This window comes from Lynx rufus, unplaced genomic scaffold (assembly GCF_022079265.1).
Source record: "Lynx rufus isolate CCGP_SWC_20201006 ecotype Redwood Valley unplaced genomic scaffold, mLynRuf1.p SCAF_8, whole genome shotgun sequence".
Taxonomy (NCBI): Eukaryota; Metazoa; Chordata; class Mammalia; order Carnivora; family Felidae; genus Lynx; species Lynx rufus.
The window spans coordinates 115633068-115660638 of NW_025814896.1; the positions used below are offsets into that span (position 1 = coordinate 115633068).

General features: G+C 47.8%; 1 protein-coding gene across 1 annotated transcript; it reads left to right on the forward strand.

Annotated features, from left to right (window-relative positions):
• On the forward strand, positions 1 to 25631 carry CAPN14 (calpain 14). The gene is made up of 21 exons (XM_047067663.1): positions 1 to 225; positions 1479 to 1548; positions 2377 to 2495; positions 2632 to 2768; positions 3192 to 3366; positions 3974 to 4039; positions 6677 to 6762; positions 8033 to 8107; positions 9172 to 9335; positions 10479 to 10642; positions 11166 to 11174; positions 13589 to 13794; positions 14766 to 14802; positions 15559 to 15615; positions 17110 to 17167; positions 19737 to 19801; positions 21104 to 21172; positions 22054 to 22132; positions 22740 to 22856; positions 23209 to 23264; positions 25605 to 25631. The coding sequence occupies exons 1-21, from the start codon at positions 1 to 3 to the stop codon at positions 25629 to 25631; spliced, it is 2061 nt and encodes a 686-aa protein (XP_046923619.1).
• The last annotated feature ends 1940 nt before the right edge of the window (positions 25632 to 27571 follow it).

Sequence of the window (27571 nt, forward strand, 5' to 3'; positions counted from 1 at the left end):
ATGTCTCTGTGTCTGTCTTTCCGAGGCAGATGGAAGATGGGGCAGAAGAACTCACTGGGGGGCTCCTCGCAGCTCCCCAAGCAGGACTACAAGGCTCTGAGGGAAAAGTGCCTGATGGAAGGCCGCCTCTTTGAAGATGACAGCTTCCCGGCCAGCCTGTGCTCTGTGGGCAGCGGGCCCCTATTGCGGAAGCTGCCGCCCGGCCTGCAGTGGAGGAGGCCTCCGGTAAGGGGGGAGTTGTGGGGAAGCATCCCCTCAACACACACACACACACACACACACACACACACACACCCCAAGTCAACCCAGACCAAAGAATGGTGGAGTGTTCCAGATGCAGCATCTTACTCACTGTCATTGATTTCCATGTGAGGGGAATGGGGGAGTGCCCACATTCCTATTTTCCAGATGGAGAAAACCAGGGGTGATGCTGAGAGGGGTCTGAGGTGTGCCTCTCCCTCAGCTCCTCCCCGGAAATACACTGGGCAGCTGTGGCCAAAGTACTGTCTGACCTCATCTAAGATGGTAGGACGCCCTGAGTCTCTGCTGAGGCCATCTGCAAAGAGACACATTTTCACATATCTTCACTCCCAACCCCAAAGTCAGGCCCATGGAACACATAAATTAAGAAGCTATTAATCACTTTACAACAATGTTCTTCACTTTATAAAGTGTTCTGATGGTTCCTTTAAAAGGCGACTTAATGTGTTCAAAGACAGTCTGGCCCCCGCCAAACTTGATTTACACAAACAATTTCCCAGTCACATCTATAACAAAGTAAAGTCAGTGTGTGCTACAAATTCTCTACTCTTCTGTGCCCATCCAGACTTCTCATCAAAGTCTGCAGCTCCAGACCAAGTCCCTTCTGTGCATAAGATTCCCAAGTGGGCTTCCCAATCTAGAGAGCAGCCAAGATTCTACTTTTCCCAGAAAGTTTGGAAACTGCTGACATAGATTCTGTCATACACCTGACCTCAGGAGAGCTGTGCCAGTGCAGAACCCCAGGGGTTCGGTGCTTCCCATGAAGCACAGACCACCCCTTCCCACCTCCCACCACCACCTTGCCCCATGTCTCAGCATAGAAAGGCAAAGAAACCATTATTTTGGGGGGTGGGTTGGGAAGATGTAGGACGACAGTGAGGAGAATGTGAAGATCTGTAGGAAAACATAAGAACACCTTCCAAAAGACATACTTCCATTTTAAACAGAAGCTCTAAGAAAAGGCATTGTGGGTACCAGCCCTGTACCTCAGTGCCCACACAGAGTTCTCCAGGACTCCGGCTTACGTGGGCTGCAAGAAGGAGTGAGAAGTACAGTGGGCTGAATCCATATGCCAGATTGTCTGGGCCAGCCCTGCTTTCACATGTATCCTATATCTATGTCCCCACAAGTCCAGTCCTGGGGTATGGGAAACTACAGTCGCTGTAGCTCCAGGAACTTCTTCTTGGTCAGAAGGATGATTCTGTCTGTCACTGCAGGAGCTGCACAGCAATCCCCAGTTCTATTCTGCTGACACCAAAAGGCTGGACCTGTGCCAGGGAGTGGTAGGTAAGTCTGCACAGCCCCTGGAGACATAGGCCTGGCACCTGCGAGCCTGGCCCAGCCCAGAGTGAGGGTGTGGAAGAGGAGAAGTGAGAGATCCCAATGGGGGAAAATGGCCACCCTGAACTCCACCTTGAAGTGCTGTGGCCTTGCTGGGAAAATGATAACAGCTGGTCCTCTGAGGATGTATGGGAACACCCAAACTTGCCTAACAATAACCCTCATTACCAGTTGACAGGTGTAAGTTTTGTCTTGGGAGAATGTGCTCTCTCTACTCTAGTCCCCTTAATGAGTCCTTTTCAGCACACCAGTCACTAGATACCCCAGATAGAGTCCAAGTAAACCCATTCTCATCCCAACTTTCCTTTTAGGGGAATAGAAAAAAAAAAAAAAAACCTTGGCCACTGGGGAAGGGAAATGTAGTGACACCCATTTCACAGACAGAAAAATGGAGTCCAGAGAGAGCTGAGGCTTTCTCAGGAGAACTTAAATCACTTACAGAGGTAGGACTTTAGAAAAGTTTGGTTGTGTTTGGGTCCAAGTTCCTGAGGATGTGGCATTCAGAAAGCCAAAAGCTGGTCCAGGAATCTGACTCGATTCTTGGTGTCAAGTTGAGATTCCAGCCAATGCCCCTCTCCACCTCCTCCTCACTAACTGTCTTCCTCTGAGTGGATCTTTCCCTTCTGTGAAACTAGGCTACAAGTCCAGAGAGGATAGCAATTGGGACTAGGCATTTCTTACATGTGATAAGTCCTCAATAGATTCATGCAGACACTTGTAGAATGTGCCTGAATGTGTGGTACATCCATGCAGACGCTGTACTCTCTGGCCTAGGTGACTGCTGGTTCTTGGCTGCTTTGCAAGCTCTGACTTTGCATCAGGACATCCTGAGCCGTGTCGTTCCCCTGAATCAGAATTTCACTGAGAACTATGCCGGCATTTTCCAGTTCTGGGTGAGTATCCTCCTGGTGCCCCAGCCCAGAGGAAGCCATAGGAAAGAAGGTTCTTGGAAGAGTCATGTCTTTGCCTCCTGAGCTGACTGCCTTCCATGGCAATCTTTACTCACCAGTGGACACTTTCTCCTTCCAGTTCTGGCACTTTGGGAAGTGGGTTCCTGTGGTGATAGATGACCGACTTCCTGTGAATACAGCTGGCCAGCTGGTCTTTGTCTCTTCCACTTACAAAAACGTGTTCTGGGGAGCTCTTCTGGAAAAGGCCTATGCTAAGTAAGACAACCACCAGAAATGTTTTCCCTTCCCTTCCCTTCCCTCCCCTCCCTTCCCCACTCTCTCTTTCTGTTTCTAACTCATCAATGCTGGGAGAGTGCAAGAGGAAGGAGGTACAAGAGCCACTGAGGTATGGCTCCTTGAATATAGAAGTGATGTATCCAGAATCCCTTATGTAGACTTTTCCCCATCTGAACAAGCAGTTAGGAATTTTGTCTTTTCCCTAATGGATGGAGTTATTTAACAAGGACAGGAAGTCAGAGTGCAGATTTTCCTTTGCCCCGGGGATGGAAGGAAGGAGTAACAGGTGTATGCCCAGAGAAGAACCAAACAGGGGGTTCACTAGACTCACTTGGATCATCCTAGGCTACAATACAAATGCCCCTTCCCCTCTACTCCCATGTTTACTCCTTCCCCGGGCAGGCTGTCTGGCTCCTATGAAGACTTGCAGCGTGGACAGGTGTCTGAAGCACTTGTGGACTTCACTGGAGGGGTGACAATGACCATCAAGCCGGCAGAGGCCCCTGGCAACCTCTGGGACATCCTCACCTGGGCCACCTACAGCAGAACCCTCATTGGCTGCCAGACACACTCAGGGGTGCGAGTGGGTTGTGTGCTGGCAGAATGTCCTCTCCTGTTCCCATCCCCTTCATCCACCAACTTCTGTCCTCACCTCAGTGTGGGCCCTGACACTCCCACCCAGCTCCTACACCTAGAGTCCTGATGTTCAAACCAGAGCGGCCATGCAGAACCCTCGGGGTGGGCAAGGCCACAGTAGTATGCAGACGGCATGCAGACAAGGGTGCTGACAGTGACTAAGTATCACCCAGGGGCAAGATGCTTTACTAGCACAACTGGTCTTTACTGCCTGATTTAGTAACAACCAAGAACTTCTAACTAGAGTAGGGAGTTCTGGGTTCAGCCCTGCCTCCAGGAGCAACTGCCATGCCACCCCACATGATGGTTTAGCAGCTCTGAATCTGAGTTTGTCCTGTGTACAATGGGATGGGGCTCGCTGCAGAATGGCACCCTGATTTAGAGGCTCTAATGAGACTGTGGGTGCCGAAGAGCTTTGACCACTGTGAGGATACAGCGTGGGTCTCTCCCAGCCCTCCCCTTAAGCCCTTGCTTTGACCACACAGGTCCCTATGACCCCCACATAAACCATTAGCAGTGGGCTGACAGGAGTTCTCTTGCCTCCACAGAAAGAGAGGGTGCTGGAGAACGGGCTGGTGGGCGGCCATGCCTATACCCTCACAGGAATCAGAAAGGTGGGTGGAACCAGCCCCTTTCTTTCTCTTCAGGCCCCTCTCCTTCTCTCCCAAGGCTTCTTACCAAGGCTCTGGTGAGTGTTATTATTTGTGCCCAGTCTAGAGAGGCAAATTGTCTGATGGGTTTTCCAGGCCTGCTAAAGCAGGTGGTGGGTGCCCTGCACCTGTGCATCTGTGTTCTGGAGTGATGGGGTGGGTCTGGCCTTTGCCACCTGTGGGGCACCATCCCGGTCCCTCTTGCCCTGTGGCAGCCCAGCTGATCAGCCATCCAGCCCTGCTGGACTCCAACCCTTCCTTGAGACCCCTTCACTCTGGGCTGCCACTGATGACCTTCATATCTGGGGCTTCCCACCCAAATTCTTACTTCTTTCTCAGAAGTTCCTTTTCGTCAATCTCTCAGGTTCTTTTCATTGCTATTCATCTTTCTTCCCCCATTGAGGGAAAGATGAATTAGACAGGGTCCCTGCCTACACAGAGCTTATAGTCAGGTATGGAGATACATCATATGCAAGAATGGTAAGGAAGCAAAGTCGAAAGTTGGGGGGCCGATAGAATAGACAAAAGGATTTCAAGGTTCAGAGGGAGGAGAAAAGACATTCTCCTGATTGGGTTGGGGGAAGTCAGAAAAGACTTCGTAGAGGAGGTGACATTGAGCTGGCCCCTGAAGGGTGCCTGGTGAGGGCACTCCTGGTGGAGGAGGCCACACGGAAAAGCATGCAGGTAAGAAATCCACTGGTTCAGTCTTAAACACCCTCTGATGTCCCCTGGAGGGCCTGATGTCCCCAAGTCCCTGATTCCCTTAAACTGTTTTAAATTTCTTGAACTCCACTGCAACCTGACTTCTTCCTCCTCCCAGATCTGCACCAGTCATATGTGTGTGTGTGTGTGTGTGTGTGTGTGTGTGTGTGTGTGTGCATGCCAAGAGCTTTTCACTTATTTTCATAGTCCTTTAACAAAACTTAGATTTTTATGTCAGTGTGCTGTTGCAGAAGAATGAGAAGTGCTTCATGCAGTGCCTCAGAAAATCTCCAGAAAGCTGTTGAGTAGAAAAAGTGAGGGACAGGAGAATTTATATCGTATGCTACTTTTTCTTTAAGAAAGAAAGGGCAGTAGGGGCGCCTGGGTGGCTCAGTTGGTTAAGTGGCTGACTTCAGCTCAGGTCATGATCATGTGGTTCATGAGTTTGAGCCTCTCCTCGGGCTTTGGATTCTGGGTCTCTGTCTTTCTCTTCCCCTCCCCCACTCATGCTCTGTCTCTCTCTCAAAAATAAACATTAAATTTTTTTAAAAAAGGCAATAATAATATATATTCATATTTGAATACAGAAGCATTCAAAGTGTTTGGAAGGAAGCATGGCTGGAAATAGAGAGGTCTAAGTAGGCAAGAGACTACTTAATACAGCGCTTTTCATATAATTTTTGTTTTGAACCATGTATTTTTACCTGTTAAAATCCATTTAAACAGGGGCGCCTGGGTGGCTCAGTCAGTTAAGCAGCCGACTTAGGCTCAGGTCATGATCTCACGGTTCGTGGGTTCGAGCCCCGCGTCGGGCTCTGTGCTGACAGCTCAGAGCCTGAAGCCTGTGTCAGATTCTGTGTCTCCCTCTCTCTCTGCCCCTCCCCCACTCACGCTCTGTCTCTCTCTGTCTCAAAAATAAATACTAAACATTAAAAAAAATCCATTTAAACAAATGAGATGTAGTCGACTTGACATTTCATTGATGTTCCGTTTCTTTAGTTGATAATTACACCCTGCTTATGCAAACTGTTAACAGTAGGGAAGGGCAGGGTGAGGTCAATAAAGAAACTGTATTATTTTTGCAGCTTTTCAGTATAGCAGTTACATGTTTATGCCTATGTTTTGTTTCATGTTTATTTAACATATGTAACAAAATTTAGCACTTACTCTGCTCTAACTAGTGTCCTAACTGCTTTACAAATGTTAACTCAATCCTTACAACAACCCTGGGTGTGGGCATATTAGCCAAGTGGGGCTGCCATAAGGAATCACCACAAATCCTGTGGCTTCAGACAACAGAAATGTATTCTTTCCCAGTTCTGAAGCCGGCAGTCTGAAAATCAAGGGGTCATGAGAGCCTCTGAAGGCTCTGGGGGGCAGATTTTTTCTCACCTCTTCCAGCTGATGGTGGCTCCCGGCTTCCTTAGCTTGGAATGCAGAACCCAATCTTTTCTCCCATCTTCACATGGCCTTCTCCTCTGTGTCTTTCCCCCTCTCCTTCCCTTCCCTTGTCACTAGGTTTAGGATCCACCCTCATCCAGGGTGATTTTATCTCGAGATCCTTAATTTAATTACATCTGCAAAGAGCCTTTTTCTAAATAGGATCACCCTGACAGATTTCGGGTAGACCGGACTTTTGGAGGCCGCCATTCAACCCATTGCAGCGAGATGTGACAATTAGCTTTACTTTACAGATGAGGGAACACAGAGGTTAAGGAACTTGCCATAGGTCTCAGCAGCTAAGAAGCAGCAGAGCCTTCTTCTCTTCTCTTAACCCTCAGTGCCTTTAATCTTCCCTTTCAAGGTCTCATCTGTCAGGCACAAGTCCCACCCAGATATCTGCAACATTTGCATCTGGCACTCAGCCCAGCCACCTAAATTGCGACTCCTTTTGCACAGGTGACCTGCAGACATGGACCAGAATATCTAGTCAAGCTGCGGAACCCCTGGGGCAAAGTGGAATGGAAAGGGGACTGGAGTGACAGGTGAGCGCCTGACACCGGCTGCCAGGGGCCAGGAGGGGGCGGGGCAAGCCGGCAAAGGAGCTGGCCGCCTGCACACAAATTCACAAGTGTTCTCTTGGGCTCCAGCCTGACAGGGGAGCTTTCAGATTGTGAAGGTCAAGCTCTCACATTCATGAGATGCTTAATGATATATAGATTGTGTTCTCATTCATTATAATGATTGAACTAATGTTTATTGAGAGCTTGCCAGCCCTGTGCTAAGCGGCTTTGAATATTTTTTTTTCTCCCTGCCCATGTTTATTTTTGTATTTATTTGGAAGTAAAAATTGCACTTACTTCACATGTGCGGAGGTCTCCCCTATTTGCATATTTCCATCAAGCACTTTGAATTTTCATTACCTCTAGTCCTCTGACCAATGCTCTTGTAAGGTAGGGCGTTTTATCCCCATCTTACGGATGAAGATGTTGATGCGTTAGCAAAGGAATTCCTCGAGGTCTCTCAGCATGACTCGAGCAAGGTGTTTGGAGTCTAACCCAGTGTTCTTTTCCTGGTTCAGTGTGCTCTTGAGCCTGCTGAGTCAGAGGTAGACGATCTGGATTGGCCTCAACCTTCTGGTGACCGGTCATGACCTCTGGGCTTTCCGCTATTATCGCTATTATCGGAATGTGATTCCCTGTGTCACCCTCCAGGTATTTAGTTTTGGGCGGAGTCTAGGTGAAACTGGTTTAGGTGACATTGTTCCCCTTCTTTCGGGGTCAGAACCCTATGCTGCCTGCAGTCTAACATCTGAGAACAGGTTTTTTTGTTTGTTTGTTTTGTTTGTTTCAATGTTTTTTCCCATTTTTAGTTGTTTATGGTGGGGAATTGACGCAGGGAAGCCTTAACTCCTTCACAGTCACCAATGGAAGTTCAGAACCATGGGCTTTGAAAATACAGAGTACCAATGTAGGCTCAAATACTCTCAGACATTTCATAACTTTGTGACTTCTGGAAAGTGAATTAATCTCTTTTAACCTCTGTTTCCGAATGTGTAGAACGGCAATAAAAATTGTTGTCAACCTTATATGAGAGAAAGTATGTCGAGAGCCTGGCCCAGAGCTTGGGGCACAGTGAGGGATGAGTTAAGGTTACGTGTTACTTTTATAAAGCAGGACGTGAGGTGTGGTTGTCTGCAAAGCAGCATTAAGATGAGGTAAATAATGACATGGCAGAGGATTTACTAAAGCATCTCTGCCACGTCCTCTGCAACCCTTTCTTCCCCCCCTGGAAACATCCCTTTTCTATTTTCAGCTCGGGTATGTGGGAGCTACTGAGCCCCAAGGAGAAGATTCTGCTCCTGAGGAAAAGCAATGATGGAGAATTCTGGTATCTGACTCGGGGACTTGGGACAAACACTCTAGCTTACATTTGGGTACCCAGCCTATTTATCGGGTGCCATGTGTATGCCAGGCACCTCTTGTGTAGAGATCAAGAAGACCCACTAGGGGCCCACAGTCTAGCGGGCAAACAGCCCCTGCAAACGGTCACAGTCTCTACAGTGAGACCTGTGACCGCTGGTGTGGGGCTCAGTGGACCCTCAAAGCAGAGCAGAGGGCTGGCTGGCCACCTCCTTCTCTCTGACTTGCGCTCTGTCTCAATGCACTCAATCCTGAGGTTTTGCCTTTCCTGGCCTGAAAGGAAGATGAGATTATAAACTCTGAGCCATCTCACTTGCACCCCCCAGAGCGCCATGACATGACTCCCAACCGCCCCAAAGCCACTCACCCCTTTTTTATGAAAAGCCACCAAGACACCCTGAGCTAATATGGTTTCTGGGTGTCTGACATGAGCCCCATTTGTTCCCTTTGCCCTTCGCTTTTTGCCCTTACTCTTAACTTCACCCTTGTTCCCACGGGCCTCCTTCTCCCATTCTGCACCCGTTCTAGACCGCTGCGACCCTCTCTCTTTGGAAGTCATCACTGAACTGCAAAACCCTGAAAATACTATTATTTCCACTTTACAGATAAGTAAACTGAGCATCAGTCAGTTCGGCTAGCATGCTTTGAGCCACAAAGTTGGCAAGTAGGGGCTAAGAATTTTATCAATTTATAATTGAGAACCGACTTGTGCAAATATTATCAAACATTTGTATCTTAATTGGCTAGTTATGAGCGCCTCAGTTCAGCTTTATCACCGCAATCCGCGAAACAGGAACATTGCCGCCAGGCACCCATTGTGGGAGGCTGCTTGCAGCCACGGGTAGGGGGCAGGAGGGTGGTCCATCACCCCCGATGCACCCTCACGCTGATCTAGCCAGCTGTGCTCTCCTGTGTCCAAGGCCAACTCAGCAGGGTGTGGTGTGGGGCTGGGGCTGGTGGGGCAGCTTGGTTCCAGCCCCCACTCTGGTCCTGATGAGGAGACGTCATGCTATTCCCTCTTCCTCTCCACAGGATGACACTGAAGGACTTTAAAACACATTTCATGCTTCTGGTCATCTGCAAACTGACTCCGGGCCTGCTGAGTCAGGATGTAGGCCAGAAGTGGACATACACCATGCGGGAAGGAAGATGGGAAAAGGGGATCACGGCCGGTGGCCCGATGAAGTCACCCCGAGGTAAGCACGCGCACAGGAGCCTGGGCCCTTGGGGCTAATGTGGCAGCTTGGCCAGCAGGGGTGGGGATGCGGGCAGAGCTGCTGGGGATGGTGGTGAGGCCCTCACCCTGCACGGGCCATCTGGCTGAGGCGTGGAGGGACTTCACTGACCGAGCTGTGTGCTCTGGCCCTGGGCTGTGTCCTCCTCGGCACACATGCCACAGTAAAAGGGTGGCTTAAATCTTTGATTTTAGGACAAGGTTGTTTCCATGCTGAAATAACCACCCTTTCTTTCTTTCTTCCTTTCTTTCTTTCTTTCTTCCTTTCTTTCTTTCTAAATCTTTATTTGTTTTTAAGAGAGAGAGAGAGAGTGAGCGAGGGAGGAACAGAGAGAGAGGGAGATACAGAATCTGAAGCAGGCTCCAGGCTGTCAACACAGAGCCTGACGCAGGGCTCGAACTCACGAACTGTGAGATCATGACCCGAGCCGAAGTCGGACACTTAACCGACTGAGCCACCCAGGCGCCCCGAAATAACCACCCTTTAAAGGCAGGAGTGAAATGGTAACTTTATCATCTGTATCGGCCCCTCCTTGCCTACGGTTTTGGTAGTGACATAACATCAAGGATTCCTAGCTCACCGGTTACAGGGGGCAAACGTGTCTGAACTCTCCAAGTGGAGAGGTTTGGTGACTGTGTCCCTTTCTCCATAATGGAAGTGCTGAGCCATCTCTTTGGAAGGAAAGACCCATGGGGTACGGTCTCAGCCGGCCAGGCACCCTTCGCTCCGGCTCCCCTCTCCTGCCAGAGAGGTCCGCCCCAACGCTCAAGCTGCCCTTCAGCTAAGGCTTGGTCCGTGTTAAAATGCAAACCTCCCTGAGGTCATGGACATGTTCTCCTCCGTTCATGAATGCAGTCACTTCATCGGGCAGTGAGTGTGCTGGGTGAAGGGGCTACAGCAGCGAGAATACTCCGGTCTGCGTGTCTATGGCGGAACACGGGGTGAGGAGGTGGAGTGGGAGGGTGGATAGAGGGGAGGCTGAGAACCCGACTCTGTCCACATGGACCTCTGGGTGGCAAGCCCAGGGGAGGTGCCCTGGGTCTGTGGGAGCCAGTTGCTAGGGGTGTGGGGAGGCCTGACCCACCTCTCTGTGTTCTGCTGCAGACACATTCTGGAAGAACCCGCAGTTCCTGCTGTCTGTCTGGAGCCTTCAGGAGGGCAGGAGGTTCCCTATGCCCTGCAGCGTGCTGGTGTCCCTGCTGCAGAAGCCCAGGCACAGGCACCGCAACTGGAAGCCTCACCTGGCCATTGGCTTCTACCTCTTTAGGGTAGGTGGGCCTCGGGGGCATGTGGCCTCGCGGGGCGTCTCCCACCACTGGTCATCCTTTCTTCCATTTCCCGACTTCCTCCCCATCTGCCTCTGTCTACAAACAGACCTGGGTGCAGGCTTTGGCTCCATCCCTTAGGAATATGTCATCTGGAACAAGTCACCTCCTTGCCCCTGAGCGTCAGCTTCCTCTGTAAAGTGAGGACGATGATATTTATGCAAAGGGTAGAGTAAAAGAACATCACGCACCAGGGCTTTATTGTGGTGCCCGGCACGCAGTTTCTATAATCAGTACTGGTGGCTGGTGTTCTTTTCCTCTCCCAAGGAGCCAAGGTTGCCTTCCCTCACCCTTTTCCAGAATTCTTGATGATGGATTAAAATGTCCCTGACTAGAACAGCAAGTCTTAAGGGAGGGAAGGGGGCCTCTGGCTAGAGCCTCCCTATACATCAGCCTCCGTCACTTAGGGCTTGTGCAAGAGTTGGATTCGTGCCTAATGAGGTCTCTCTTTTTTTGTGTGTTTCAGTTGAGCAAGGTGAGTTCCACACTTGACCAGCTGGCCCTGGTTTGGAGTGATGTCACCCGTGAGGTTCAGCTTGACCGTAGCAGCCTTACATAAGGAGCTACGAGGATGTCTGGCAAAAATGCTGGCTGCCCGTGTGTGTAGAAGAAATGAGTGCTTGCCAAGGACCCTGAGAAATCCTTCTGCATCTATAGGGAGGTCTCCGAGCCTGGTGCAGAACCAATAAATTTTAGAATTTATTAAATCCCTACAGAAATAGCTAGAGGCTGTCACAGCATAGGGAGAATGGTAATCACATCCTTGCCTGAGTTTTGAAGCTCATAATAAAACAGATCTATAACATATGGGACATTGGGAGACCATGCAGCCCATCTCCTTGGAGACAAGGGGCAAAGGCTCAGGAAAGTGGGACAGAAGCCCAGGCAGAGGGCAAGAACCACTCTGTCCCTTACCTGCAGTGGCAGCCTAGAAGGATCAATTAAGGTTTGAGGTATCCCAGCCTCCAAAAGGGTGGCAGCTATTGTTTTGTTTCCCAAAGAAACAGGAGTGGAAAACTTAATTATTTGACATTAAACTGATTAAACTGAATTAAACTGATTTTTTTTTTAACAGAAACCATTTTTGCATTAGGTATCTTGGATCAGTTTTGGTTTTTTCCCTCCTGTGGGAACATGAAGGCTCCCAAAGTTGCCTATAAAATTTTAAAAATAGTTATTTATATCATGCATCTCTCTCTCTCTCTCTCTCCATATATATATATATATATATATATATATATATATATATATATATATATGTCAACCTACAATTAAATTATAGACAGAACAGGGGCGCCTGGGTGGCGCAGTCGGTTAAGCGTCCGACTTCAGCCAGGTCACGATCTCGGGGTCCGGGAGTTTGAGCCCCGCGTCAGGCTCTGGGCTGATGGCTCAGAGCCTAGAGCCTGTTTCCGATTCTGTGTCTCCCTCTCTCTCTGCCCCTCCCCTGTTCATGCTCTGTCTCTCTCTATCCCAAAAATAAATAAATGTTGAAAAAAAAATTAAAAATAAAATAAAATAAAATAAATTATAGACAGAACAAAACTATAAGCCAGTTCAAGATTTAAAAGACAAGGGGCGCCTGGGTAGCTTAGTCGGTTAGCATCCGACTCTTGATTTTGGTTCAGGTCGTGATCCTGTGGTTTGTGAGTTCAAGCCCTGCATTGGGCTCTGTGCTGATAGTGTGGAGCCTGTGTGGGATTCTCTCTCTCCCTCTCTCTCTGTCCCTCCCCCCACTCTCTCTCTCACAAAATAAATACAGTTTAAAAAAATTTTAAAGGCATGAAAAAAGTCATACATGGATAAAGTAAGCAGTTGATTCTACCAGGAGCCCTAAACCTAGGACAGTTAATATGGCTGAATATAAAATTTAGTTCTGAGATTCCTAGAGGCCAAGGCAAAGATGGCAATAGGATGATTCCCTAGTTCTTATCATCTGATAAAGAAAGCATGCATCATCAGGAGATTTATTTTATTTCTGTGGCCTTGAGTAGAATCTGTGAAATATGTTTTTATGTGGGTAGGTCATGTCTTTGTTATCTGTATATAAACTAGAGTGAGGATCCTACTTATGGTCCTTGTCTCCCTCCACAACCCTGAGTGAGAACAAAGGGGAGAGGCAGCAAGAGAGAAAGATAGAGAAATAAAGGAGGAAGAAAGGACAGAGAGAGAGAGAGAATGAGGGTGAGAGAGAGAGTAAGAGAAAGAGAGTATGAGATAAAACAACAACAAAAAACCCACACATGTCCAGGCAATGTCAGAGCCGGAGCCCTGATTCAGGTCCTCTGAACTTTTGTCCTACTCTCTTTCCCCTCCACTGAGATGATGTAGAATGTCCAATTTATCAGTACGTAGCTGTTATAATGTAGGTGGGGAGATGTTTGGCGGTCCACCTGTATGGGTGACCATAATCATGTCATAATTAACCTTGAAGTTGTATCGCATACATGGGGGCTGCCATGGGAAGTGTAAAGGACATGGACATTGGAGGCTCAGCTGCCCTGAGTTCCAACCGTGGCCGAGACTCTTACCAGCTAGGTGACCTTGGGTATATGACCTGACTTGTCTGAGCCTCACACCCTTAAACGTAAATGGGAAGTACAGGCCTGGTGACGTTTCTCACATCATTTGTATATGATGTTGTTTTTAACATAAAGTCAAGTGAATTGACATGTCTACTCAGCCTCGCACAGGGTTCCAGCAACGGTATCCATTCCTGTCATGGTCTATTCTTTCATCTCCACTCCTTACCCCTTCACCCCTCCCCTGGAGCAGTAGGGTTTGGCTAATCAGAGACCACCTTATCCTGTCTCCTGGCCAAGGGTCCCAGGCCAGGCTACACACCCTGGGGATCACCTTAACTGGGACTCTTCCGTCCTCCACCCACAGCACTATGGTGACCAGAGGAGACTGCCCTCTGAGTTTTTCTGGAAAAATGCCCCCATAAGATGGCCTGAAGCATTTCTCACAGAGAAAGAAGTGAGTCAGGAACTGCAGCTGGAGCCAGGGACATACCTCGTTGTGCCCTGCACATCCAAGGCTGGCCAGGAAGCAGAGTTTGTCCTGAGAGTATTCTCCAGGAAGCACATCTTTCAGTAAGGACATGGGACTTCCCTGGAGGTGGGGGCCTTTTGGGGCTAGGGGAGATACAGAAGGTGAGGTGGAAATGGCAGAGGACGGGGTCTGTGGCCAACACAGAAGAGGGGTAGGGAGAGCAGGGAGCTCCCTGCATGGAGAGCATCCTTCTCCTCTTCCTCCCCGCTCTCCTTCTAACAAATGAACAGTCTGCTAGACATTCAAGAGAAAGAGCTACAACAGGCTTGGCCCTTGCCCTCTGGAAGCTCAGGGCCTGGAAGGGACGGGACATATGAGTAGTTATTTATGCTATCCTGCATCCAGTGCAAGCATTTATCTGCACAGGGTGTTAGGAGAACACCAAGGAAGAGCCTCTGAGCCAAACTTCCATGGTCCTGGGGTGAGACAGGGCTGACTTCAGGGAGGTGTTAGTTTCTAGGAGATGCATAGAGGGGATTGGGCAGATGAGGAGAGGCCGCCATCAATGAGCAGGCTCAGATGCCATAAGTGTGTGTAGGTGAATCAATATACAAACACATTCCAGTCCAACTTATTCTTCTGCTTATGATTGTTTTGACACGACAGCCCTTCAATGCTTAGAATCCAGTTCCCTTTCTTTTTTTCTCCATGGTTTGGCCCTGGGTAGTCTGACTTGACCTCAAGCCTCACTGCCTGTCGGTGCCGAGTCATACGTATGAGTAGGAGTAGTTCGATGTGGGTGGAGACAACGAAAGGGGCTTGGTGTGAGCAAAGGTGGGGAGATGAGGAACAGTGCCAGGCATGTTGGGAGGGACAAGTAGTGTGCTGGGCCACATGGCTGCTCTGTCGACTTCAAGCAGGAGATGTGAGAATAAGGCACGAGAGCTGGGCAAAGCCCACATGGCACACGGCTAAGGAACTTGGAAGATATGTTCCCAGGGGAGGGAGAATGTTGGCCAAAGTGCTCCCCAGATGATCCCAAGAAGTAATTCTGCCTTCTGTTTTCCCTCAGTGAAATTGGATGCAATTCCAGTGCTGTCTTCTCTAAGGTACGTAGGCAAGTGGGATTTTACATGCGGGACTGTTTCCAAAGCCAAGATGGTGGGCTTCTCCCCTCACATTCAAGCTGTGGGGGAAAGTCGGCAGATCCTGCAGACCCTACTCCATGGCACCCATAGTTCATTACCTGTTGTGCCCTGAGGGCACCCAGGTTCTGCTGTTTTTCTATAATTTTAAAAATTTTATTTATTTATTTATTTATTTATTTATTTATTTATTTGGAGGTAGAAAGAGAGCATGAGTGGGGGAAGGGCAGAGAGAGAGGAAGAGAGAGAGAATCCCCAGCAGGCCCTGTGCTGTCAGCGCAGAGTTCGATGTGGGCTCAACCTCATGAACCATGAGAGCATGACCTGAGCTGAAATCAAGGGTCAGACCCGACTGAGCCACCCAGGCACCCCCAGGTTCTGCTGTTTTTGCACCAGAGGAGCTGTTCTGGTCACATCCTTCTGGTCACATCCTTGTCATTGAGGGTCCAGAGCCCCAGGTACACGAGTGATACATTTACTTGCTTTTGCTTCTTTCTACCTGATGTTTCTTTTGCCCATTTCACTGTTTGCTACTTCCCCAAAGGCAGTGAGAATTGGAGAAACAAAGAATGTGTGAACATGGTGGTAGAAAACTTAAGACAGTGCACAAGGTCAAACTTAGGGATTTCTGGGGCCTGGGGGTCATGAGACGTTAGTGCGCCCATGAGCGTCCATGTATCCAGGTGAACGACTAAGTCTTTTGTGTGTCTGTTCCTATAGGAAATAGTAGACAAAAATGAAGGGCAGGATGAATTCTTCACTAAACTCTTTGAAAAGGTAAGTTGACCAGGTGTGGTGGCGAGCAGTGGGCAAAGCTGGGGACTGTATACTGACCCTGTGTACGAAGCACGATGTAAGGCTGCTCTTTGCCAGACTGCCACTTTCTATTTAAGTCCTCAAGTTTTTAGACAACTGGGGGAAAGTGGACTGTCTCCAGAAGGCTCCTGTAAAATGCATATCTCTTCTTGGAAGCAACATTGATCAGTTGTAGGAGAAACAGCTTTAATCTTTAATCCCTGAGAAAATGGACTATAGTAGAGCCAAGGGTCAGTGTCGGTAGTGGCTCAGAGCATGGTCATGACAAGCCCTAGCAGTCTGGGAGAGCCCAAGGAGAAAGATCCTTTGGGTGGTCACCTAGAGAGGGGATAGGGCTGGTAAGAGGGCATTAGGGAAGAGGAGGGCCTGGGGCTACATACCTGGTTCCCTTGAGTTCTTTCCTTGGGTTGACCCAGGTCAGGAGGCCAGTGGTATTTGTGCAAGGCTCTGGAGGCCCCTCTGTCCCTAACCTTTAGGGCACTAAATCCATTGAGGAATATGGCAAGAAATACTCTAGAAATATGGGGTCTGACACCTTAGTGAGGTCATTAAAACTAGAAGACCATGAGCTCCTTGTGTTCATAACACTGGATTTAATTCACTATGTGCCTGCACCTATGTTCTCTTATATTCACCCCTGGAATTTTGCATAGTGTAGTCAGAGAGGATAGTCAGACTCTTACATAAGTTGTTATAAAGGTTTTCCTCCATACCAGAGGTTTCCAAACATTTTCTGTTGCAGTCCTTTTATCTAATGGAATCTCACCAAGAACCCCAATATGTAAAAAACAGATTAAAAAAAAGGTATATTGTGAGTATGTATCTATTTCATAAGCTCAACTGTATGTTGCTTGTATTTCATTTATATTTTTTAAAGTTAAATGTTAATGTAAAGGATTGCTTCTGAGAAACTCTGAAATTAAAATTTGGAGCCTTGGCTGAAGATGCCTTATTAAGAATAAAATTCACTGGCACCTGGCTGGCTCAGTCGGTTAAGCATCTGACTTCCGACTTCGGACCAGGTCATGATCTCACGGTTCGTGAGTTCGAGCCCCACATTGAGCTCTGTGCTGACAGCTCAGAGCCTGCTTCGGATTCTGGTATCTCCCTCTCTCTCTGCCCCTCCCCTGCTCATGTTCTGTCTCTCTGTCTCTCAAAAATAAAACATTAAAAAATAAAATCAAATTCAAACCAAATAGCTTGCTGAACTTTTGAAGCATCTTGATAAAACCCAATTTGAAAATCACCATTATTAGTCTGCTTCTTAAGAGCCCTGCCCTGCTGGGGTCCTCGGGACTTGACCCCCAGCATCACTTATTCCACCCAGAAATGGCATGTGTACCATGCTGAGCTGATGTGGGAGTGGACTCCCAGCCCTCTTTTGTGGCGGCCGCTCTGCATCTAATGAGCCTTCGGTAATGATGGTTTCCTCCTGCCACTCTGCTTCCCCTTCAGTGTCCAGAAATAAACGCAGTGCAGCTGCAGAAGGTCCTGAACCACATGACCTGGTCAAGTGAGTATTTCAGAGTCATCCTGTAGGACTCCGGGGACACAACGTTGCTGAACCCTGGGTCTGTTCTCTTTCCCCTGTGGAGCACATGAATTGCTGCACAATGGTCCCCCAGACAGCTGTGTCTTACATCAGGGGATCATGTGGTCTGAGAAAGCAGTAGAGAAGTTTATGTAGCTTGGAAAATAGTGTTTTGGTTTTGGAGGTTTTCTTGCTTAGTTGGGGTGTGTAGAGATACATGGCTGTGAAAATAAATATTTCTGAAGTGTTGCTAGCTTGAGAATTTGAGTAGAATATCCGAGTACTTCTTGGCATATAAATTCTGTGTGGAATACCATACCCAAGCTGGTACATAAATCTTAAGTATTGACGAGCTGACCAGGGAACGTTCTAATGAACTCGTATTTAAATTGACCAACCTATAAAAATCGAAGGAGGGGAGCACATTCCCTTAGGGGGCTGCAAATGGCTAGTGTGGATGCCTTCATATGACGCTTGAGAAAAATTATTAGGAAAGCTTAAAGTCCATGGAAAAATGTTTATATGTATATTTTAAGAGAGAAGAACATGATTTCTCTGGGGAGGAAGAAGGACTTCAAAATGAAAAAAGTAAACCAAACAATTAAAGGGTATTTGCCACCTAAGATATGTTATTACTTCTCCTTTATGTGAAACCAAGACTTCAAGTCCAAACAAATTGTAGTCCAGGGTGTTGTATAGCTCAGGGCTTGGAATAATTTCCAGATGGTTCCTCAAAGCCAAATTCAGGTATCATAAAAGAGCCAGAAGGAGAGATTCTAGAAATTATAGACTATGAGAGCTCCCCCACATCTTGGGGGGGGGAAAATCTAGGGAAATTATCTAGAAGAGATAGCTTGTGCACATTTATAATTTTTTAGATTATTTGATCACAAGCATGCAAAATGGCGTTCCAAAGAGTGTATGGGCAAATTGCTTTCTTATAGTCCTTTGAGAGAATTTCTGGATTGGCAGATCAGAGAACTGTGGATTTGGGCAAAATACTTGGTAAACTATCTGATGATAAATTATGACACGTGGGTTGGAAAGTAGCAACATGAGATGTGTTCCATTCCCAAGAGTTATATAAATATAAAACCGGAGGGGTAATTCTATGTTATAGATGAGAGTCTCTAAGTATAGACGAGGGTCTCTGGTTTCTACCCTTGGTGCCCTTCATCTCCCCAGCTTTTATCAATGACTCAGAAGAAGACATGGGAGATAGGCTTTTCAGATCTGCAGATGGCACAAAGCTGGGAGGAATCATTAACATAACAGATAGCAGAATTGAAAATGCTCACAACAGAGTGTGCCCAAAACCAAAAAGATGAAACAGAGTCGGGTTGATAATGAAAAACTGCCATTTCATTATTTTTTTAAAAATTAATTGCATAAGTTCCTAACAGAAGAGATCTCATTTTTGTGGAGGTTTATGTGAAAGATATCTGGTTAATTTCATTGACCTGGAGCTTAACACAAGCTAACAGTTTCAAGTTGCTGCTAAATCAGCTCATCTGAATTCAGGCTATATTTAATGAAAACATTTAGATTTGTATTTTTGAAATTGTGTTGCAAGAAAGATTAGAGACTAAGAAGTTTTAGGAAGTGTTCCATGAAATAAAAGGGGTTAGATTCTGTGGTCAATTGTGCTTGGGAAATTCTGCATTAAACAAAAACAAAATTTCCATGTTGGCTCCTCAGTACCTATTATATGCTAAGATGCATGGTGAATGGAGAAAAAGGGTCTATAGATACAAAATATTTCAAATGTATTTGAACTCAAAACACTTTCTCTGCAGAACATCATCTTTGGAACATAATTTTTGGGAAGTGCAGCTTGAAAATTTGGGAAGTCATAGCCCCATTGTTCTCTGCTCATCAAACTGTAGCTGAAGGAGTACGTTCCCGTCTTGGTTCTGCATTTTAGAGAGAAGGTGGCAAAGCATAGGGTCTAGAAGAAGGTGGAGAGGGTTTAGAAGCTATGTTTAGAATGCAGGAGAAACATCGAAGAGCAGACGGATGTCTGTTCATGCTCTTCTGGAGGCAGAACTTGGACTAGGGATTGAATTTTGCAGGCGGTTCTTTCGGAATTAACATAAATTTCTCCTGACTGGAGCTATCCGACCATGTGAAAAAGTGAGCACCCGTAACTGACAGACCATCCACCAACCACCTGAGGAAAGAAACCTCCCATTTAGGTGGAAGTTGAACAAATTAATGTCTCAGATCTCTTTCAGACTTGGGAGCCCGTGACTCTGTGAGGGTACCTCTCTCCCAGGTACACAGGGCTCCATTCATCTGACCCTCTGTGGAAGAAGACCAGGCTATAATCAGGTGTTCTCTGCAGGGTTTTATGGTGCTTTTTGGGTGTAGGAATCACCACTAAGCCTTCTCTCTTTTCCCTGCCCTCTTGTTCCTGCTTCCCGCTACTCCCCATGAATGACAGTCATTAGAACCTACAGGTGGCCTAGATAGTGCTGCCTCTTACTGTTAAGAAAAGGGCTGTGCAGTCCTAGGGCGGGGCCCCATGCAGACTCTTTCTGTCCCTCTGCAGGTCTGGGGAGTGCCCAGCCTTTCTTCAGCCTGGACGCCTGCCAGGGGATCCTGGCCCTACTGGATGTATCTTTTCAGGTTTGTGGCAGGACGCACGCTGCTGGTGGAGAGCCTCGCTCTGGGCCAGGCTGCCTGGGTTTGAATCCCAGCCCAAGCACTTACTATTTGTGTGATCTCGGACACATCATGTAGCCTCCTTGTGCCTCCAGGTCCTTGTGTGCACCATAGACATGCTACAGCTCCTCTGTAGTATCAGTGGGAGAATGCAAATGGGGTAACCCAGGCAAAGTGCTGTCATCGATTACATTTTCACTATTAGCTATTGCTAAAAATAATCTTATTTCCTGATAGGGAGGATGAGGCAGCTGCTGGGTGGTGGTTAGTAACAATCCCCCAAGTAACAAGAAACTGTTACAAGAGCCTCAGGGTTCCAAGTTTTCATGTGGTGACAGGGCAGTGGCTGCTCGCCTTGACAGATCAGGAAATCAGAGCTCAGTAAGTTCAGTGCATGCCACAGACTCTGCCTTCCTGGTTCCGATGTTTCTAGCAAACCCTCTTTCTACGTGAACCATTTAATCACAGTTTAATTATCTGTACTACAGAGAGGTGTGTGAATGCATGGTGGGAGGGTTGTGAATACAAAAGCAGTCTTTATAGAAACTTTGCAGACAGCATGGACATCACGGGACGGGAGTCAGGTGCGCAGGCATTGCAGGAGGTCCCAACCTCATCATCAGATGCAGGAAGTTCATCAGCCCCCCTTTTATCATCCACTCTAGAGGGGAGTGAGTACCCACCTCACCTATGAGGTGAAAATGAAGTAATGTAATTAAAGTGTGTAACTCAGTCCTAGAGCCACCCGAAGGACCCAGATGGAGGTGTGTGTGATGATATTTTGACCCAGTCTCTCTGAGGCAGGGGTGTTTGGACATGGCTCAAAGCCACTCATTAAGCTTTTAACCTTTTCTAAAATGACTAAATAAAAGAGCCACCCTGTGACTGACCCCTTCCAGAAGTTGGTTTGAGCAATTAATAACATAAAAAGAGTTACTGTTTTTTATTTAAATCACATCAAATTGGCTGGGTCGAACTCTCCTGTCTCACTAGACGGTAGCTGTTTTCATCACCATCATCACCGCCATCATCAGACTTCTCCCAGTGTGGCTGTGTTCTGGCTCATTCTGTCCTTTCCTAGCAAGGGCGAGGGAGCCGTGGGCTGGACTGACCAGCCAGCAGAGGCCAAGTAGGGAGATCAGACACGGGACAGGGCTGTCCACAAATCGCACCCCGTCGTGTGGAGGGCCAGCTGCCGCTCTCAGAGGTGTGGGTGCAACTCCCCTGGCGGCTTTGACCTTAACCTTCTATCAGCTTAATGCGTCGGGTACCGTGAGCATCCAGGAGTTCAGGGACCTGTGGAAGCAGCTGATGCTGTGTCAGGTAAGAGCGTGTCTTCACAACACGTCCCTGAGGGAGGGGCAGAGGCAGCAGCTCTGCAAAGCTGGGTGCGGCACCACTACCCCTTCAGCCCCGTGTACCCCACTCTTCACCCAGTCTGCTCTGCTCTCCCTCCGGTGGGCCAGCCTTCCCTCTCTCCCAAACTCAGAGAGCCTGTTGCAATAGTCTCCTGGATTTCTTTTCTTTTTTTTTTTTATTTATTTTTTAACATTTATTTATTTTTGAGAGACAGAGCACAAGCAGGGGGAGGGGCAGAGAGAGAGGGAGACCCAGAATCCGAAGCAGGCTCCAGGCTCTGAGCTGTCAGCCCAGAGCCCGATGCGGGGCTCGAACCCACGAACTGTGAGATCATGACCTGAGCCGAAGTCAGACGTTTCACTGACTGAGCCACCCAGGCTCCCCGATAGTCTCCTGGATTTCTAAAGTGCACATCTGATCGTGTTGCTTTGTTTGAGACTCTCCACGGTCTTCCGATAAAGTCTGAACTCCTTAGCACGGCATTTAAAGTCCTGCATCAAGTGGCTTCTTCCCATTTTTCCAGTTATTACTCACAACTGTCCCTCTCACCTTCCTGAGTCAGAAAGTTGGAAGCCCTTCAAGGTTTAGGATGACGTGCCTCAATCAAGTACATTTTGCTATACCCAGACTGTCCATCCCCGTGACAAAAACAAAAGCAAAAAACGCTCCCTTTCTCAGAAGCCCGGACCCTCTGCCTCTTCTCGTGCTGGCAGCAGGTGCTGCTGGCAGAGCCTCACGATGGCCAATAGCAGCATGGATGCTGGGGCATGGCCGGGGGGGGGGGGGCTCTCATGTGGTGCACAGAAACGCTTGGTTCCCGAGCCTTTGGTGTGGCTTCTTTGCAGGAGGTTTTCCACAAGCATGACAGCAGTCACTCAGGATACCTGAACAGGACCCAGCTGCAGGCTGCCATGAGGGATGCAGGTAGGTGCAGGCCGAGCAGATGTTGCGGGCGGAGCGGGGAGGGGAGGGGTGCGTGGCTTCTGAAGTAATTCCAATGTGCACAGTTGCTCCCTGAGTCCAGAGGCCCAAAGATGTGGATCTGCAAATAACAGAAGGATTTATTATTGCTATCACTATGGTCATAGCTAACATTTGGGGGGGGGGGTTGGAACATCCACTCTCTCATGTAATCTTCAACACCGTGGGATAATCCCTACTTTACAGAGGGAGAAGTTAGAGCTCAGGCAAGTTAGGTAAGTTGTCTGGAGTTTGAGTCCAGGATGATCAGGCTCAAAAGCGGATGCTCTTGACCACGGCTGCATAGACTGCCTCCTGCCTTGAAGGCCGGTAACCCGCTCGCTAAAAAGATCCTCATGCTGGTGGCCGAAGGGGGCAGGAAGGGGGAGTTGAGATGAGACAAAGAAAATTGGCTAATAATTAAACTAATGAGCCCCATAAAAGAAGATCCCCGTGTTATCAGGATTCAGGTCCTGGAAGGGGAGGGACAATTTCAATCAAGGGGCCTCAGGTGGAGCGGAGGGGATATGAGGTCCCCAGCACACATGGGGGGAGTCTGTGTTCAATGCAGGAATCATGCTCAGCAATGACGTCTGCCAGCTGATGCTTATCCGCTATGGCGGCCCCAACCTCCAGATGGACTTCGTCAGCTTCGTCCACTTGATGCTGCGTGCAGAGTACATGGAGGGTGAGCTGGGGGGAAGGAGGCAGGGCCGGTGCTTCCTCTGCGTGCCTCACGGATTGCCCACCTGCCCCCAGTCCAAGCAGGAGAGAAGACAGCTACCAGGGAGGAAACAATAGGCCAGGAGCTATGGGGCACGCTGGCTCTGCACCCAAGAAACCCAGCTATGTTGCTCCAAACTCATGTATACCCTGCCTGTCCCAGAGGCAAAGGTCTGAGGCAGTTCACTTACACTTGTAAAGTGCACACATGGCTGCACACAGGCTAAAACTGGGTTTGCAGGTGAGGGGATGGATGGAGGAACCAGTCTGTAATGTCTCCAGACACATCTGTGTTCCTTTCTGGTGCATGTTCACAGATGCCTTTCAGAACTTAACCCAAGATGGCAAAGGGATCTACCTCCAGAAGCCAGAGGTAAGCCCTTCTCTGTGGGGTTGACACACCTCATCTTAGAGAGAGGTGGTCACGGCATGTCCATGTGAAGGACCAGGGTTCTGGGTCCTTCATTCTACTGAGTTTGGGATGTAGCCCTGCCTTGACTATACCTATTTGTCTATTTGCCAGCTCTTTACGAAGCACTCACTCTGTGCTGGGCACCTATGCAGGGACCAGGAGACTGACTCAGGGGACCCAATAACTATGATTACAATAATGCCATGTGACAAATCCACCTAACTTTAGCAGTGACAGCAACACTCATGGAGCTCCCCAGCCACGTGGCTGGAAGTCAGTGGATCTCAGCTGGCTGGCTCATGATCAGTGGGTGAACGGGGGGCTTTTCTGGGGTACCTTCATTGAGGAAGCTCTGGCCAGGCTAGTCTCATGGTCTTAGGACAATGGCAGAAGCACAGGGAAGTGAGCTTAAACACGCAGGGTGTCTGAGATCAGGTACATCATGCCTTGCAACTCATTCTGTTGTCCAAAGCAAGTCATGTGGCCAAGCCTACTTCCAGCACTTGGGGAAAGAGCCTTCTCCTTGTCATGAGAGGAACATCAAAGTCACTTGCAGAGGGCACGGACACAGAGGGGGGTGAAGACCCAGGCCAGCAATGAAGTCCAGCATAGACAGTAATAAGATAGCTGGTCTGAATAGGGCATTTCACAGAGGCCTTTCTGGAGGAGGTGACATCGAAGTTGAAACCTTAAAGATCAGAAGGAGCCAAGGAGGCAGAGTGGAGAGTAGGAAAGGCTCCCTCCTCTAGAGGGAACATTGTGTGCAGTCCTGGCTAGTGTATAAATAATGACAAAATTGGCTTAAGATTTCTGGAAAGATCAGGCAGATCTTTCTCAACAGCTGGCTTAGCCTTCCCCATAAAGGTAGGGATTCTGATCTGTCTGGATGTCCTCTTCTTGAACTTCATACAGTGTGCTTTGCATGTAATAGGAGCTTCACGAATGTTTGTTGAGTGAAAGAGGCGATAAACCGAGAGGACAAATCTGTGCCTGATACTGATTGTCTTGCCCGATCCTTCAAACCTCATGGATTTACTGTGTACCTGCTATGTGTCAGATGTGGTGCCAAGTGGGGTTTGCTGCAAAGACACTGGAATCTGGAATTAAACCATCTGCCCTTTCTTTGTAAAAACACATCTTCTATTTGGGCTGCTTAAAAAGGTCCTAGTAAAAGCTGAGGTTTCTTCCTTGACCTCAAATGTCCATTTCATGTAATATTTTCCCAAGATATTGGGACCCTCAGCATGTGTCTCACCTCAGTCTTGGCCACGTCTGAGTGTGAAGGTAAGATTCAGCTAGAGGGACAATGGTTAGAATCTTCTGGGTCCATCTCCATCTCAAATCCCCAAGCTCATGTCCAGATCCCAAGCAGTGCTTCTATAGTGCAGACTCAGAGCTGGGAGAGCAGGACATCATGAAACAGGGTAGTCCACAGCCTGAGCAGACCCCAGCAATGCAATGTGCCATCACGGGAAGAGAACTGGACTGAGCCCCAGGTAGAACCCACAGCACTCCTATAACTAGCTGTGAGACCCTAGGCAAATCAACTTGAATAGATCTGGGCCTCAGCTTCCCCACATGTAAAATGAATGAGTTGGGCTAGGTGGTCTCTAAGGCCCTCTTCAGCTCTAACCACCACTGGCTCCATGAGAAAGAGATCCTTAGGGCCATCCAAGGAGGCCTACAGGGAGTGGCAGCCAACTTGTTAGAATTTCACGCAGGTTTTCTCTGACGCCATTGGTAACTTCACATTATCATCTTCATCGCCACCATCATCAGTATCACCATTTTGATGTAATTGGCTTGGGGAGTGGTTTCTCCAAAGGTTCTCTCTGTGTGAGTTAGAGGGGCTGTTCATCACACCCACATAAAGCTGTCAGACAAATGGGCCCTTAAATGTAAACATGTAGAATAGACTCTCATGGATTTCTGCTACCCAGTTGGTCCACACACCTGCACACCGCTGTCATGAGCATGCCAAGTTGAATTCATGGCGGGAAATTGCATTGAGAACTGAATACAGAATCAGCCTGTATCTTGGTTATCATCATTCACCGGCACCATGAGAAGTCAAGGTTGATTATATTTCAGGTTGATTTATACTTACTACCAGATGGTGTGGTCCCTCTGGCTAAACCATCCATTAATGTCCTGTCTCCGTGGCTTCCCAGGAATGAGGGGGAGGAGGTCCTAAGTCTTGTGTCAGCCTCCTGGGTCTGGTGACAGAGAAATGAAGCACCCTTAGCTGAATGTCATAGGTGGGCCTGCACTGACCGTAATTTGCTTCCCCAATATATTCAGTGGCTGATGATGACTCTGTACTCCTGAGAAGGCTGGAGCCCTGTCTGCCTTCACTGAGAACTCTGCATGTGGCTCAAAGGTAGCCTTTGACTGAAACCAATCCACATTCAGCCCATTTACTGTTCTTCAGGACCGTGTCTCCAGTCATCGTCTTCTCAGCTGGGAAGATTTCTTTTCTGCAGACCTTCCCCTTGGATAGGCAGTGTGCAAAAAGGGAAAGGAGTTAGCAAAGATTGCCTTGGACTTGTAAAGACCAATTGTCATTCTCCAGCCACAACCTTGTCACAGCAGGGATGTCAGCTGACGTGGTCTAAGAAATCTGATTCCAGAGTTGGTATGTCAACCTTTAACAATACTGCCTCCATGGCTGTCCAATTTATTATTTTTTTAACTTTGAAAAAATAAATATTTATTACTTATAAGACCTGGAAATTACATAGCACCCCTAGGGCTGCACAGTGAGGTTGTTGTGAGGGGAAGACAGAGAGAGAGGGAGAGAATGCCTGGGGTTCTCCTTTTATTGGGGTTGTGGGCAGGGTTTCATGGGTTCATTCTCTGTTGGTGAATTTTAACACAGGAGTGGGAATTTAAAGTGGGAAGAGGGGGAAAAACAGAAACAAGAGGTTCAAATGGTCAGTTATAGAAATGAACCAAGATCTCTCTATCTAGTCCTATGGCTGGTAAAGTGTTTATTCAAGATGCCTGGTCAACCAAAGCCTAAGTCAGATCCTTGCATTACAAGAGAGAAAATAACAACAGCTCTCAAGGCTTATGCTACAACAAGGCTGAGAATGAAATCCAATGCGTGAAGTTGGCACGCAGATGGATGGAAAGAACCTGAGCCACTGATGACTTTATTGAGCTACTCAGCCAACTCTGGAATCATCTATCTCTAGACTTACTGCTAATTCAATGATAAGCCTTTTTACAGTTTATGTTGTTGTTGATCGCATTTTGGTCGCTTGAAGATGATGGCTATCCAATTTAAATAGCCTTAACTTTAAATAGCCTTAGCCAAATATCCCATTTGGAGTAATAGTCTAGGTTTCAAGATCTGAAGAGGGACTAATATGTCCTTAAATAACTGTACCAGCATCTATAAATTGGTGGAGGCATAGGCTAAATTTCAATTGTGTGGAGGTGGGGTGGGGCTATATTGAGCTTTTAAGAACACAGAATATGAGAGGCTTGGCAGAGTCCAGGTGGGTTGGGCTGGCTCTGGCATTTGAGGTCACTGGATGGTCTTCTGCTACCATATCTCCAGATGATTGAATTGGGTGGTGGAGGGCGGCGGGGGGGGGGGGTGGTAGGTGGGAACCAATGGATTTAAAACACCTGAATTCTCAAAGGGCTCCCCACATGTAACAAGTGTCAATCTGTTTACTTGACCTATGGACTATCCATTTCAAATAATTCTCCATACCCTCTCCGTACCTACTTTATTTTTATTTTTTTAAGTTTTTATTTATTTTGAAGAGAGAGAGAAAGAGAGAGAGAGGGGAACAGAGAATCTGAAGTGGGCTCTGCATGGACAGCAGAGAGCCCCATGTGGGACTTGAACTCACAAGCCATGAGATCATGAACTGAGCTGAAGGCAGATGCTTCACTGACTGAGCCACCCAGGCACCCCTCTGTGCTACTTTAAAGAAGAACAACAAATCCATGCTATATCATAGAGTTAATCAGTGGCTGGTGGGTATACTCGATTTTTTGCACTACCATGCCGCCTCACTTTAACAACATCCCAACCAACCCAGAACCTGGAAGAAAACCAGAATAATAGCCATTTACCAAAGCCCATACATTTTACACATAGGTTAGCAACACAGAGCCACTCATTAAAATCCTATTTATTCTCGATTTTCAAACTGTCTAATAAACATGATCGTCTGGTTTCCAAGCCCATAAAAAACTAAAGGAGGAAGCTGAATGATGGGATAAAAGGGTGCCCATTGGCAGAACAAAAG